General features: G+C 32.4%; 1 protein-coding gene and 1 long non-coding RNA gene across 4 annotated transcripts; one reads left to right on the top strand and one right to left on the bottom strand.

Annotated features, from left to right (window-relative positions):
* The first annotated feature begins 2,417 nt into the window (after positions 1-2,417).
* On the top strand, positions 2,418-3,922 carry LOC145128410 (uncharacterized). Its single transcript, XM_079063209.1, has 6 exons — positions 2,418-2,505; positions 2,628-3,061; positions 3,262-3,379; positions 3,472-3,590; positions 3,677-3,743; positions 3,861-3,922. Exons 1-6 carry the CDS (start codon positions 2,418-2,420, stop codon positions 3,920-3,922), a joined length of 888 nt encoding a protein of 295 aa, XP_078919335.1.
* A 3,769-nt stretch (positions 3,923-7,691) lies between these two features.
* On the bottom strand, positions 7,692-11,469 carry LOC145108943 (uncharacterized). 3 transcript variants are annotated; one of them, XR_013708668.1, is made up of 6 exons: positions 10,964-11,469; positions 10,661-10,809; positions 10,477-10,531; positions 10,274-10,396; positions 8,084-8,288; positions 7,692-7,944 (listed from the first exon to the last, which is right to left on the bottom strand). It is a non-coding gene; the product is annotated as an uncharacterized LOC145108943 (long non-coding RNA). The 3 variants fall into 3 exon arrangements; XR_013708669.1 differs by adding an exon at positions 9,968-10,036 and having other exon boundaries at positions 10,661-11,441; XR_013708666.1 differs by having other exon boundaries at positions 10,661-11,441.
* Between the last annotated feature and the right edge of the window lie 1,004 nt (positions 11,470-12,473).

Below are 12,473 nucleotides of genomic sequence, written 5' to 3'. Positions count from 1 at the left end.
CAATCATTTGTTTTAATTTTCTTGTAGTTTTGGAAGAAATTGTGGTGAATATTGAAGAGGTGAAAAATGATAAATTGAAGAAAATAAGGAAATATTGACACGAAGACATGAAAACGCTTTGAAATTTGTAGCATTTTTTATTTTTTATATTTTATTTTGTATCGAATAAAATACTTGTACTATTATGTTTATAGATTAATTAATAAAAATGAGATTTTTTGTGATTTACTTACGAATATTGTAGTATAAGAAATATCAGTGTTGCAGAAATCGGTCTAGGCGGCCGCCTAGGCGCTAGGCGGAGCTCCACCGATGAGGTTTATGGCTAATCGGCCATTGTAATCGGTTTGGTCAACGTCGGTCAAAGCCGGAACTAATCGGAGCTAAGCGTTTTAAACAGTCAAAATCGGTCAACGAAAATTCAAAAAAATTAGGGGCAAAAATGTCAATTTGAAAACTTTTCTAGGGTTGGTTCCAAATTTACTCATTCGAAGTATTAGGAAAACGTATTCTCTCTCGTCTCAACCTTGAACAGACTGAGAAATTAAACCGCCGACATCCTATTCTTTCGATCACGTTGTCGTCTTTTGCTCCGGTATGACCCTGATCAACTTCGAACTTCGTCATCGCGCTCGAGTTAGAGAAGCCCGTCGTCTCATTCTCAACTTCGTAGCTCGCTCAAGAAACTCGTGTTTGAGTCCGCCCTTGCTCCTCCGACACCGTGTACTGCTCTGGAAAACCTCTGACACCAACTCTTATCATCGACGAAGGTTAGTTCTTCTGGACGACTCAATATTCGCTTTATTGTTGCTTGATTTCACCGGTTCTTGTTCATTATTTGGGCTACTGATTTCCATGCGAGACAGATTCAAAGTCACGCTACTTTCGTTTGTTCTTTCTTTCGTTGGTTGATTTCACCAGATTCCATGTCAATATTAATATTTGTGAATTGTTATTTGTTAGTGAACATGTGATTGTGCATCATCTATTTGCTTCTGCATCTGTACATGATGTGAAACGATTAGAACCTAGAGTTCTTATCTCACTTTCCAATCTATCTCATTCTGTTTGCAGATGCTTCACTAAATCTTTTTTTGAAATTACGTATTGACCTGGGCATTTGTACTTACTTCCATTTCACAGCTTGCAATTGAAAGTGTGTTTCTTGATTGTTCAACATGAATTATTGTTGGGCTCATAGTATAGATGATTGTTTTTCTTGAATTACCTCCTAAAGATGATTGCATAATGATAGTTAGCTTTGTTCAAAATGGATGTTGTACTTGTATAAAATCCATATAGTGATGAAAATCAATTTTTTTTACATACTAGTATACCACTATAGAAACAATGACATTTGATTTTTGTTAATTCATATCTGTGATCCAAAACACTGCATCTGGCAAGAATTTCTAAGTTGTTAATTCATTTTAAGTGTGTTAATGTGATGTTTTTTTATAACCGTTGATTATTGTAACAGTTGACAGTCAATGACATCTAATGCTTCGACTACACCATCTGTTGGATCCACCGCCACCAGTGCACATAAACGTAATTCGGATGATGTTGGTTGGGATTATGGTTTTATCCCGGATAAAAGCAACATGGATAGATTGAAATGTATCTTGTGTGGAAAAACATTTAGTGGGGGGATTTATAGAATGAAACAACATATTGCTCATGTGACGGGTAATGTGTCTTCATGTCCAAACTCTACAAAAGATGATCAATTGAAATGTAAAAATTCTCTTAATGAAGGGAAGTTAAAAAAGAAATTTAAACAAGTACATAATGAAGGCTTAAGGGTGGAGGCGAGACAAGAATTTCATGAAGTAGAAAGTTCTTTAGGGTCGAAGGAACCAAATGTTATAGGCCCCATGGATAACTTTGCAAACATAATAAACCACGAAGAAGCTTTGAAGGCGGGAAAGGGAAAAAATGTTGATCTTAACAATATTGTCTGGAAAGAAAGAATATTAACGGTCCATAAATTCATTAGTAGGTAGGCATATGAGAGTGCGATTCCTTTTCATGCCTTTGAAAGGGATAACTTCAAAATGATGTTGGAGGTTATTGGCCAATTTGGAACCGGGCTTCCTTGTCCTACTAGATATGCTTTGAGTGACCCACTTCTAAAGCATTAGGTTGAAAGAACAAAAAATTTGTTGAAAAAAAAACGAAAATGAATGGAAAGAGGATGGATGCTCGATTATGACGGATGCTTGGTCCGATCGAAAGAGGAGAAGCATAATGAATTTATGTGTTAATTCGAAGATGGGTACCGTTTTTTATCTTCAAAAGAATGTTCCAGTGAAGCACATACAAGCCAACACATATATGAGTATGTGGAATCTTGTATACAATAAGTTGGTCCCGAGAATGTTGTTCAAGTTGTGACCGATAATGCCACGAATAATATGGGGGCGGCGAAGTTGCTAAAAGAGAAAAGACCATCTATTTTTTGGACATCATGTGCGACACATACCATTAACCTTATGCTTGAAGGTATTTACATTATTTTGTTTATTTATTGTATTTATTATTTTATTTGTTTATTACTTTATTTAGTTTAAAAATGTTTAATTGTATATTATAATTTGTTATTTAATTGTGTTTATTTTTTCAAGGTATCGGAGCACTCCCAAGGTTTAAGAAAATCCTAGATCAAGCAAAGAAACTAACCATATTCATTTATGCTCACCACAAAACCTTGGCGATGATGAGAAGTTACACCAACAAAAGGGAAATTATCCGACCGGGAGTCACAAGATTTGCTTCCGCCTTTCTAACATTACAAAGTTTGTCCGAAAAAAAGGAACAACTAAGACATATGTTCTCTAGCAATGAATGGGACGAATGTAAATTTTCCGGTAAGCCTAAAGGGATCGCCTCGTATAAAACGGTGACAAGTGTCCAATTTTGGTCTGGTGTGACACAATGTTTAAAGGTGTTCTCCCCTTTGGTGAAAGTCCTTCGAATGGTTGATGCGGATTGGAAGCCCTCAATGGGTTTTGTTTACGGGAGATTAAAGTTGCAAAAGAAGAAATTATCAAATCTTTGGGTGGAAACGAGAAACATTACAAGCCTATTATAGATATCATAAACACAAAGATGAAAGGTCGGCTAGATTCAACTTTACATTTAACATCTTATCTTTTGAATCCATATTATCGTTATAATGATCCACAACTCCAATATGATCCCGATGTAATGGATGCGGTTCTTGATTTTTTTGATACATTATTTCGTGGAGATTTATAGATGCAAAGGCAAGTCGTAACTATTGACTTGCCAAAGTACAAAAAAAAAAAAGTTGATAGATTTAGTTGCGATCTTGCAATTAAACATTGTAAGGTGAACAATGCCGACTCTGATCCGGGTAATTCGTTTTCCTTTTAGTTATCTACTTATCTATTTTATAAAATTTTGATATTTATCGATTAATAACGTGTTTTTGTTTCAAAACCATAGCTAGTTGGTGGGGACTATTTGGTGGCACAACTCCTCATTTGACAAAGATTGCAATGAGGATTCTTTCTTTAACTAGTAGTTCATCGGGTTGTGAAAGGAATTGGAGCATATTTGAAGGGGTTAGTAATATAAAGTAGTAAATTTATATTTTATAAAATTTAAATATTAAGCATGTTTAAAGTATTTGTTGTCTTTAAATTTGTAGGTACATACGAAGAAACGAAATAGATTGGAGACAAGCAAATTGAACAATCTTGTTTATGTTCAATTCAGTACAAATTTAATGGAAAAAAACAAAATGAGAAAATATAGAAACATGGAAGTGCTATTAGCAAATCATTCTCTCTCGGCTCAAGAATAGATTGTTGATTGCGATGATTGTGATGTAGATGAAGTAGACCCAAAAACGGTTGATGAAGCTCTAGCAACCGATGTTAGTCAAGCACCCTGAGAAAGTCCAAGAACGAGGGAACTTTTAGATGAAGATTTCGAGTCCGAAAGTGAGGAGCAAGTGTTAGAAGAAGACGAATACGAGTCGGATGGGGTTCAAATAATGGAAGTATGCGGAGAAGATTAGAAGAAAATGTGTGTTTATTTTTGAGCTATTTAAACTTATTAATGGACTTGTTGGATGATGATTTTGTGTGTTAGTTAAACTTATTATTAAACTTTTATGCTTATTTTGGATGATGATTTGTTGTGCTTCTTAAACTTATTAAGTTATTATTAAACTTTTATACTTATTTACTTATATTCTTAAGATTAAACTTAGATTTATAAATTTTTGAATAAATTTCTTAATAATTAATGGTATCCGATTAATCCCCCGATGAATCAATATACCCCAGTCCACCGACTAGCTAACGTCTAGCGTTTTCTACAACTTTGAGAAATATAGATATATGCATTTGAAAAAATATGCATATATGCACCTAAAAATTTACTTTTTAAAAAAAAAATGCAGTTTTTTTAAAAAAATTGCAGTTTTTTTTAAAAAAATGTAACTTTCTTTAAAAAAACTTGCAGTTTTTTTTATTTAAAAATTCAGTTTTTTAAAAAAAATACAGTTTTTTTTTTTAAAAAACGCAATTTTCATTAGAAAAATTGCAGTTATTTTGAAAAAAAAAATGCAGTTTTTTTTAAAAAAAATATTCTTTTCAATTTTTTTTCAAAAATTCATGTTTTCTATAAAAAATTAAAAATCTGCATTTAAAAAAAACGAAAAATACAATATTTAAAAAAATCTTAAAATTTGATTTATGATGTAAATTTTTACACATTTATATTAATATATTAAATAACACAAAAAAATTAAACATTAAATGAGATTGGCAAGATGACGATCATGTCCTTAATGAATTTTTGATACAACGCTCCACTTTTAGTTCTCGGGTTCTCAGGAAAATATGAGTTCTCAACCGATCTAAACCCTATATATATATATATATATATATATATATATATATATATATATATACACACACTAGCCGTTTACCCGCGTCAAGCGTCGGGTGCGAAGGTGGCGGTGATGATGCTCAATGGTGATTCTAGTGGTTACTAATGACTCTTTCCAATAGGTTTGTTTTTCGATAAAGGCAAGTGTACGGTGGTATAGAAGGCGATGCAACCATTTAGTTAAAATTAAAAATTTGTCATTGTTTTGGGTAGAAACTTTATTTATGTTGTTTTGTTTTATAAAAATATATAAATTGTTTATTTGGCTTAAATATATAACTATGATATTTGTTTGGATTAAATATAAAAATGTGTTTTTATTTTAATTTAACTTAATAAATAAATTGTTGGTTTTAGTAAAAGTAAAAGGATGTTGTCGGTTTAGATAAACAATTAATTTTTTTGTTAGATCTTGTATAATTTGATTAACAAATGTAATTTTTAATTAACTATTATTATGTAAACTAGAAAGGTTACCCCCGCTACGCGGGGGCCAGAAGCTTTCAATGTTGTTTCCGAATTGATAAATATGACAGACATAGAAAGTGCAAGGATGAAAAATCCGGGCTTTGCCCCGGACAAAAAATGTAAAAGTTTTGACTGCAAGGACCAGAAGTGTGAAAATGGCTAAAGAATTAAAGGGGTAGGAATTAGCAACTTTTTAGAAAATGGATCAAATTTGTCAAACCGTTAAAGTTTTGTGGCCAAACTTTAAATATTAAAAGGTTCCAAAAAAGTGTAAAAATATTGATTGCAAGGACCAAAAGTGTCAAAATGGGTAAAGAATAATGACCAAAGTTGCCAAAAAACATCCAAATTTAGTATTCCTAACTTCCAACAATAATACAGGGACCAATTCTGCCAAAAAAATGGGAAGTTGAATGGAACACAAACAAAAGGACATGAATAAATTAATTAAAGAAGTACAAGGACCGGATATGTAAATCAAGGGACCAAACTTGGACTAAGTATCCCAAGTTTACTATTCCTTTCTTCCACAACTTTAATATATATATATAATAATAAATAAAAACTATTACATATTAAATACGATAATTTTGTTTAAATTTAAAATTTAGCATTATTAGGCTATGTGAATAAGTTATGTAAAATGATTATTCGTACTTTCAAACTAAATGCATATGCTATGGACTTATGTAAACACGTTGGACTAAGTTAGGGATGAGCAACGGGCAGAACCCGGACCGGACCGGCCCGAAGACCGAACACCCGAAGACCGAAAATCGTGAATTACCATACCTGAAAACCGGACCGTTTTTGGGTGTAGCGGGTCCGGGTTCGGTCCGGTCCGGTTCCGGGTTCTAAACCGGGTTTCGGGTTTTGGACCGAATTAGACTTTGGTTGTGTTGTTTACGATTTCGATCTAATCTTGTTCTTGATGCCTAACTGGGTTTCGTATGTTTATTGTTTACGATTTCAGGTTTTGTTTGTCATGTTACTCTCTAGCATATTATTTGAAATTATAATCTTATTACGTAACATCCATCATTCGTATCTTTGTTGTTTGCACAATTCGACTAAAAAAATATATAAAAAAAGATGAATATAACGGTACGCTCCAAGACTACAATTAAAACACGTGCAAATGAGGTATATGCAAACAGATACAAACGTTATTAAAAAAGTACACTATTTTTATAAAAAAAACTGCACTATTTTTACATAAAAAAATCTGCACTTAACATCATTTTTTTTAAAAAAAAAACTGCACTGTTTTTATAAAAAAAAAACTGCACTATTTTTATAAAATAATTACAATTAACAACATTATTTTTACTAAAAAGTACCGCATTATTTTTTCTTTTAAAAAAGAACTGCATTATTTTTATTGAAAAAGTTATACTAGGAAATAACTTTTAGTTTTCGAGAAAAAAAATCGACACCATAATGCGATCAAGAGAAAAGGCAGAAAAAAAAAAAAAGACACTATAATGTGATCCACAGGAGCGGACAAATCAATTCAATCGGACAACATTTTTTTATTTTGTTAATTATCGCTTACTATTTGTCGATAAAAAAAAAGAAAATAATTTTTGTTTTTCCGGTCCGGTCCGGGTTAAATCCTTTAATTCGGGTACGGTCCGCTCCAAACCCGAAACCCGATTATTGATAAAAACCAAACCCGAAAACCGGCCCAATAATATGATAATCCGGTTCGTTCCGGGTCCGTTCCCGGTTTTTTTCCGGTCCGGTCCCACGGGTAGTATGCCCATCCCTAGACTAAGTTATGGTATTCTTATACATTTTCTAACTGCCCTAATGGAAATGACTTCGTCAACTAAAATATTAACCAATTTCATTCGTCTCTAAAATCAAATAAATCAATATGATAACATATATCTTTAATGATTTGTTTTTCAAATTAAAACTAAAAGTGTTAATATGTCTATGTAAAACTTATACAATCTTGGACAAATGATTGTGTGTAAAGATAAACTTAAGGGGTTAATCACTAAAAATTGGCATAATTTGTAATTACTTTATGATAAATAATAAAAAAATTGCATTTTTGTGATAAACTTAAGGGGTTAATCACTAAAACTTGGCATGCCTGACTAAAGTGAAAAAAATCAAGCATATACTGAATAAGAAAGTTTAAAAGTTACTTGAAACTAAAGTACTATAATATCCGTCAATTCAATAAACAAAACCCTACAAGTTTATTTGTAATGATAGCAAACAGCAAATACAACATTTTAACTAAAATGCTTCTTTAAGAGTATTTTTTTGACTAAGAAGCGATATGACAGAAAACATTAAATGATGCATATTAATGAAGTTTTTTGGAATTACAATTAGATAAAAAAACCTTTCAACAATGGACGAATTAAAATTAGATTAAAAAAAACCTTTTAACTATGGATGAATAATCATAGATTATGGCAAAATCACAAGAGACAACCATCACCAACAAATAGACTTACAAGTCTATATGCCCTTCTTTTGGTTGTAAGCAGAATATCATCTTAGCAACTGTTGATATAAATATCAAGGAATCTGCACAACCACATCAGATTAATTAATTTGCTTGTTAAGTGAATTGGGATACAAAACAATGGAGAGTCTCTGTTTCCAACATTTAGTTGTTGTAGTTGCTACAGGCAAATGAATTGTTGATACATGATCATAAACTTACCCTTTCCCTAAACATGGCCTTCAAGATTCTCTTTCCATTCATCTTAGGTAGTGGAAAAAGGTGGATTTGTCTATACTGCAAGCAATACAAAGACAACAATGCAAGTTGTACCAGCCCCAATCCTATCCCTTGCATGTCCATAGATTCAATTTATTTCAAAAAATTGTACCTTCCCGGAAGACTTCCGTATCTCGTGAAATTATACCTGCCATATATGACACAATTGTTCATTAGTTATCATATATGAATTATTATCCAAAAAAACTGAAATCTTCATATGACACAATTTAATCAGATTACATGTAAAAGTTACTATGAAAATAACTACATATAATTATAACATTTCAGAAATTCAAGTTATGAGGAAGATAAAGCTTAAAATTCATCAAACATATTGAGGAAGTTAAGATTAACCCATTAAATTAACTTGAAAACAAAAAACAAACGAAATATGAAACAATTATATTTTTATGCCTACCTTTCAAAATTAGCACCATCAATTCAACATACAATCAAGTATCACACACAAATAGAAACATGTAGAAGGAGAGAAAAGAAAAGAATTGCGAAGAAGCAAGAACGTTACATAAAAGGAACATGGTTCATAGCAACAAAACAAATACAAAGTCCCATATGTTACACACAACCATATATACACACAATCACATACTCACAGCCTCGCAAGGTTACAAACTTTCATTTATTCTAATTATATAGCACCCTATGTTAACATAAACACAGTCATACATGCTACAAAAATGTACACACAGTAAAGTAAGATGATATAATAAATAAAATAATGAAAATTTGATGATATTTTCTACTTTGTAAATACAAAGCAGGAAATAACACCTTACTTTCATTGTTTCCGTTGATATAACATCTATTATTTCAACAAAAGAATATAACAAAATATTTATTTCTAATAAGTATTTATTCCATTTTAACCCAAAGTATGTAAATATACTATTTTATAATTAGAATACTTAATTGGTTAACCCATAATGTATTTATTGCTGGTGAGCAGCATCTCGAACCACTTCCAAAGATTGAAAAGGCTTCAAGACCATCAGACTTTGAGATAGGTTGTCTAGGAGAGACTATAAAAAATAAAAATGAATCCATACAGTAAAAAAACTAACATATTAACATGTTTTAAATATTTTTTAAGAGATAAAAAGGTAAATAGTAAATACAAATATGGAAGTTACAATCAACAAAGTAAACAATCAAGCAATGTCATCAATAGTTGACTACAAGTACTAATAATATGCACTCAATCCTTTACCATAGTCAGCAATGAATGATTTCTTAAAAATAAAATAAACCAAAATTTAAAAAATAAAGACAACGAAGACATATTATATGATTCCATTTCATCAAAACACTCTATTTTCAAGCTTCTAGTTGCATCGTTGATTACAACTACCATCACCCATTCCATGTATTCATCGAATAAGGAAAAAGCAGAAAATCATAATATCTTTCAAAGCATAATAAAAAACCTAGAAACTAAATACTCCACCCTGACAGAAAAATATGACTACATACATATATTAATCTTGTAGGAATACGATTTGCTGGAAAAGAACAAAAACAATAGAAAAACTTAAGATTAGGAAGAGAATCTTCTCTCATATGGACAGTAATAGCATCTTGCATTGCATTCCATTGGCCATTCCATCAAACAAAACACACACTAAGTAAAAAAAAAAAGTATACCCATAATTATAGTTTTTTCACAACAACATATGGAGGTTGACCAAATGAGATACCCAGTAACAATATTAAAATTACCCCCACAGGAAGAATAATTGTTTTAAAATGACTTAATAGTAGGCAGATTAGCATGTTCATGAATATTGTATCATAAGCTAATTATACCTATAGATACGAGTCTCCAAAATGTATCTTGTTCCAAACCAGGTTAGGTTGAATCCTTATGCGTAACGCCTTATAAAGAGTTAAGATGAAGTATGTAAGAGGGTATTTTTATATATTTTGGCATATTATTTGTAAAAAAGTAATTTTCAAACACGATAAAACTCTATAGATTTTTCAAAAAAACAATGTTCTAATAAGATGAAATTGAAGTGCAGTGAAAGTTTGTTGATAAATCTAGCATTTAACCCAAAAAGGAATTTATCCAATTGGTGAAAACAAACAAAACAGATAACAAAATGAGTTTACCTATCTATGAGGTGCATGGCTCACATCAGAGTCAATATACTGCTTGATAAGTTGTCCACATGACACCATGTACCTTTTCTTGAACTCTATTGACTTTGCTCTAAGATTTCCACTAACAATAACCTGACAGTGATGAAAAAATAGTGTTAAAGAGAGCAAAAACTTGTATGGGAAAGAGAAATAGAATCTTTGTATTCACATACATCAGATCCTTTTGCTCCATTTTCCATAACAAACCTCAAAAAACCATAGTAGTCCCTAACAACAGACAAATGGAGTATCAGATGATATACAGTTGTCAAACTTAATCTTGATTACAGGTATATGATATAAGTAAAGCATAATATTGATGGATTAGAAATTGAAGAGAGAAAATTGATCACAAACCTGCTGTCAACTCTCTTATCCTCCTTCCCTTCTCACCTGACAGATCCAATAAGCAAATAACCATGGAGAAGAATGTGTATAACAATTTATTCCAATTTAACAATCATTAAGAGCTATTTTCAACTCTCCTATCCTTCTTCCCTTCTCACCTGACAGATCCAATAAGCAAATAACCATGGAGAAGAATGTGTAGAATAAATTATTCCAATTTAATGATCATTAAGAGCAATTTTTAAGAAACCAAAATGGCAGACCTAATATACGTTTAAAGAAAATAAATCAAATATAGAAGAAACGTATTACCTTTTTTCGTAAAGGGATTAACAGGGTGGCTGTCAATGTCAACCATTAGTTAGCGATTGGTTGTAGAGGTGAGAGCGATGGTGTTGTTAGTGATGATGAGTGGTGGTATGTCTTTAGATTAAGGGTTTATAGAGACATAGAGATAGAGACAGATTATGATGGGGTTATGGGGGTGGAGGCTTGGTAGAGCGGTTGGTGGTGCGAGAAACGAAAAATAGGTGGTGGTACGCTGTTGGTTCGTGATTTGGGGTTTCTTTCAGTTGAATGGTGTGCCATGTTTCTGATGTTAGGTGGCGATGGTAGAGGCGACTTAGCATTTAGGGTTTCAGGTATCGACGGAAGGTAAAAAATCTATGGTGGTGGTCTTTTTTGTGTGTTTAGGTTCCCAATGGCTTATGAGAAAGATGAGATAATGGAGTTTGGAACAGAGGGGGCGGCGGACGCCGGTTCCATTAGAGGTGGATTTCCAAGGCGTCGACCATCCAGTTGGGTGATCACGTGAGGATTAATGGGGAAAAGATGGCTGGTGACATACTTCTAGGTTGAATGGGTGGCATAGATGTCACACCCCGAATCAGACGGCGGAAACGTCCGAGGGCTCAGGTGACTTAAATTGAAATATCATGACAATGAATATACATCAAACAAAACATAAACATCACCATGCATTAATACATTACAACTGACCTTGTTCACATCAAGTACACTGTCTAAATATTACATATCCATAGCATAATTTGTTTGAGAGTCACAAAACAAAATATCCTAACATACTTGGAAATTTTCTTCGGTTTATCTGTTACCTGAGAATACAAGTTATTTTGAAAACGGTCAACATATATAATGTTGGTGAGTTCATAAACAGGTTTGATATGAAAATGTTTTGTATAGTTTGTAAAACCCAGAAAATCCGATATTTTCTGAAACGGCAATTGTTTATGCAATAGGTGTGATGATCCATAAGTATATGCGTGAATGATTTCAAAACGTGTAAAAATGATATGTTTCTCATGATAAATTCTTGTATTATAGTTATTGAAAGTACAAGTGAATAATGTTGTTTCCCCAGAAAACCCGATGTTTTCCGATAAAACAGTATGATCGTTTTATATTATTGTATCGTCACAACGAATGAATATGATTTCCCATGATTACTTAGATGATATTGGATCTCTATGTGAGTCGTTATACCCATGCATAATAATGACTAGTTCGTCTGTCTTGGCATTCTTGCGAATGCCGGTATTGAAATTAAGACTTTGTCACCCTAGACTGGCCGAGTCTAACTGTAGCGAACAACTTAGGTGTGGGGGAGTCACCCCCGTATACATCTATACACAAACTCTCGCTCTCCCTCCAGGAGACTTTGATTATAACTACAGACTACGACCGACATTTATTGGTGTCTCCTGTTATTACTCACTAAATCCAAATGAAGTTGAATAACCTTGTTTAACGACCTGATTTTTGTTTACTTGAATAGAAGATAAGTCTAACAGACGAAGAGAAG

Source organism: Lactuca virosa, chromosome 1, assembly GCF_052849685.1.
Source record: "Lactuca virosa cultivar CGN04683 chromosome 1, Lactuca_virosa_CGN04683_v6, whole genome shotgun sequence".
Classification (NCBI taxonomy): Eukaryota; Viridiplantae; Streptophyta; class Magnoliopsida; order Asterales; family Asteraceae; genus Lactuca; species Lactuca virosa.
This window is presented reverse-complemented; position numbering and strand designations above follow the sequence as displayed.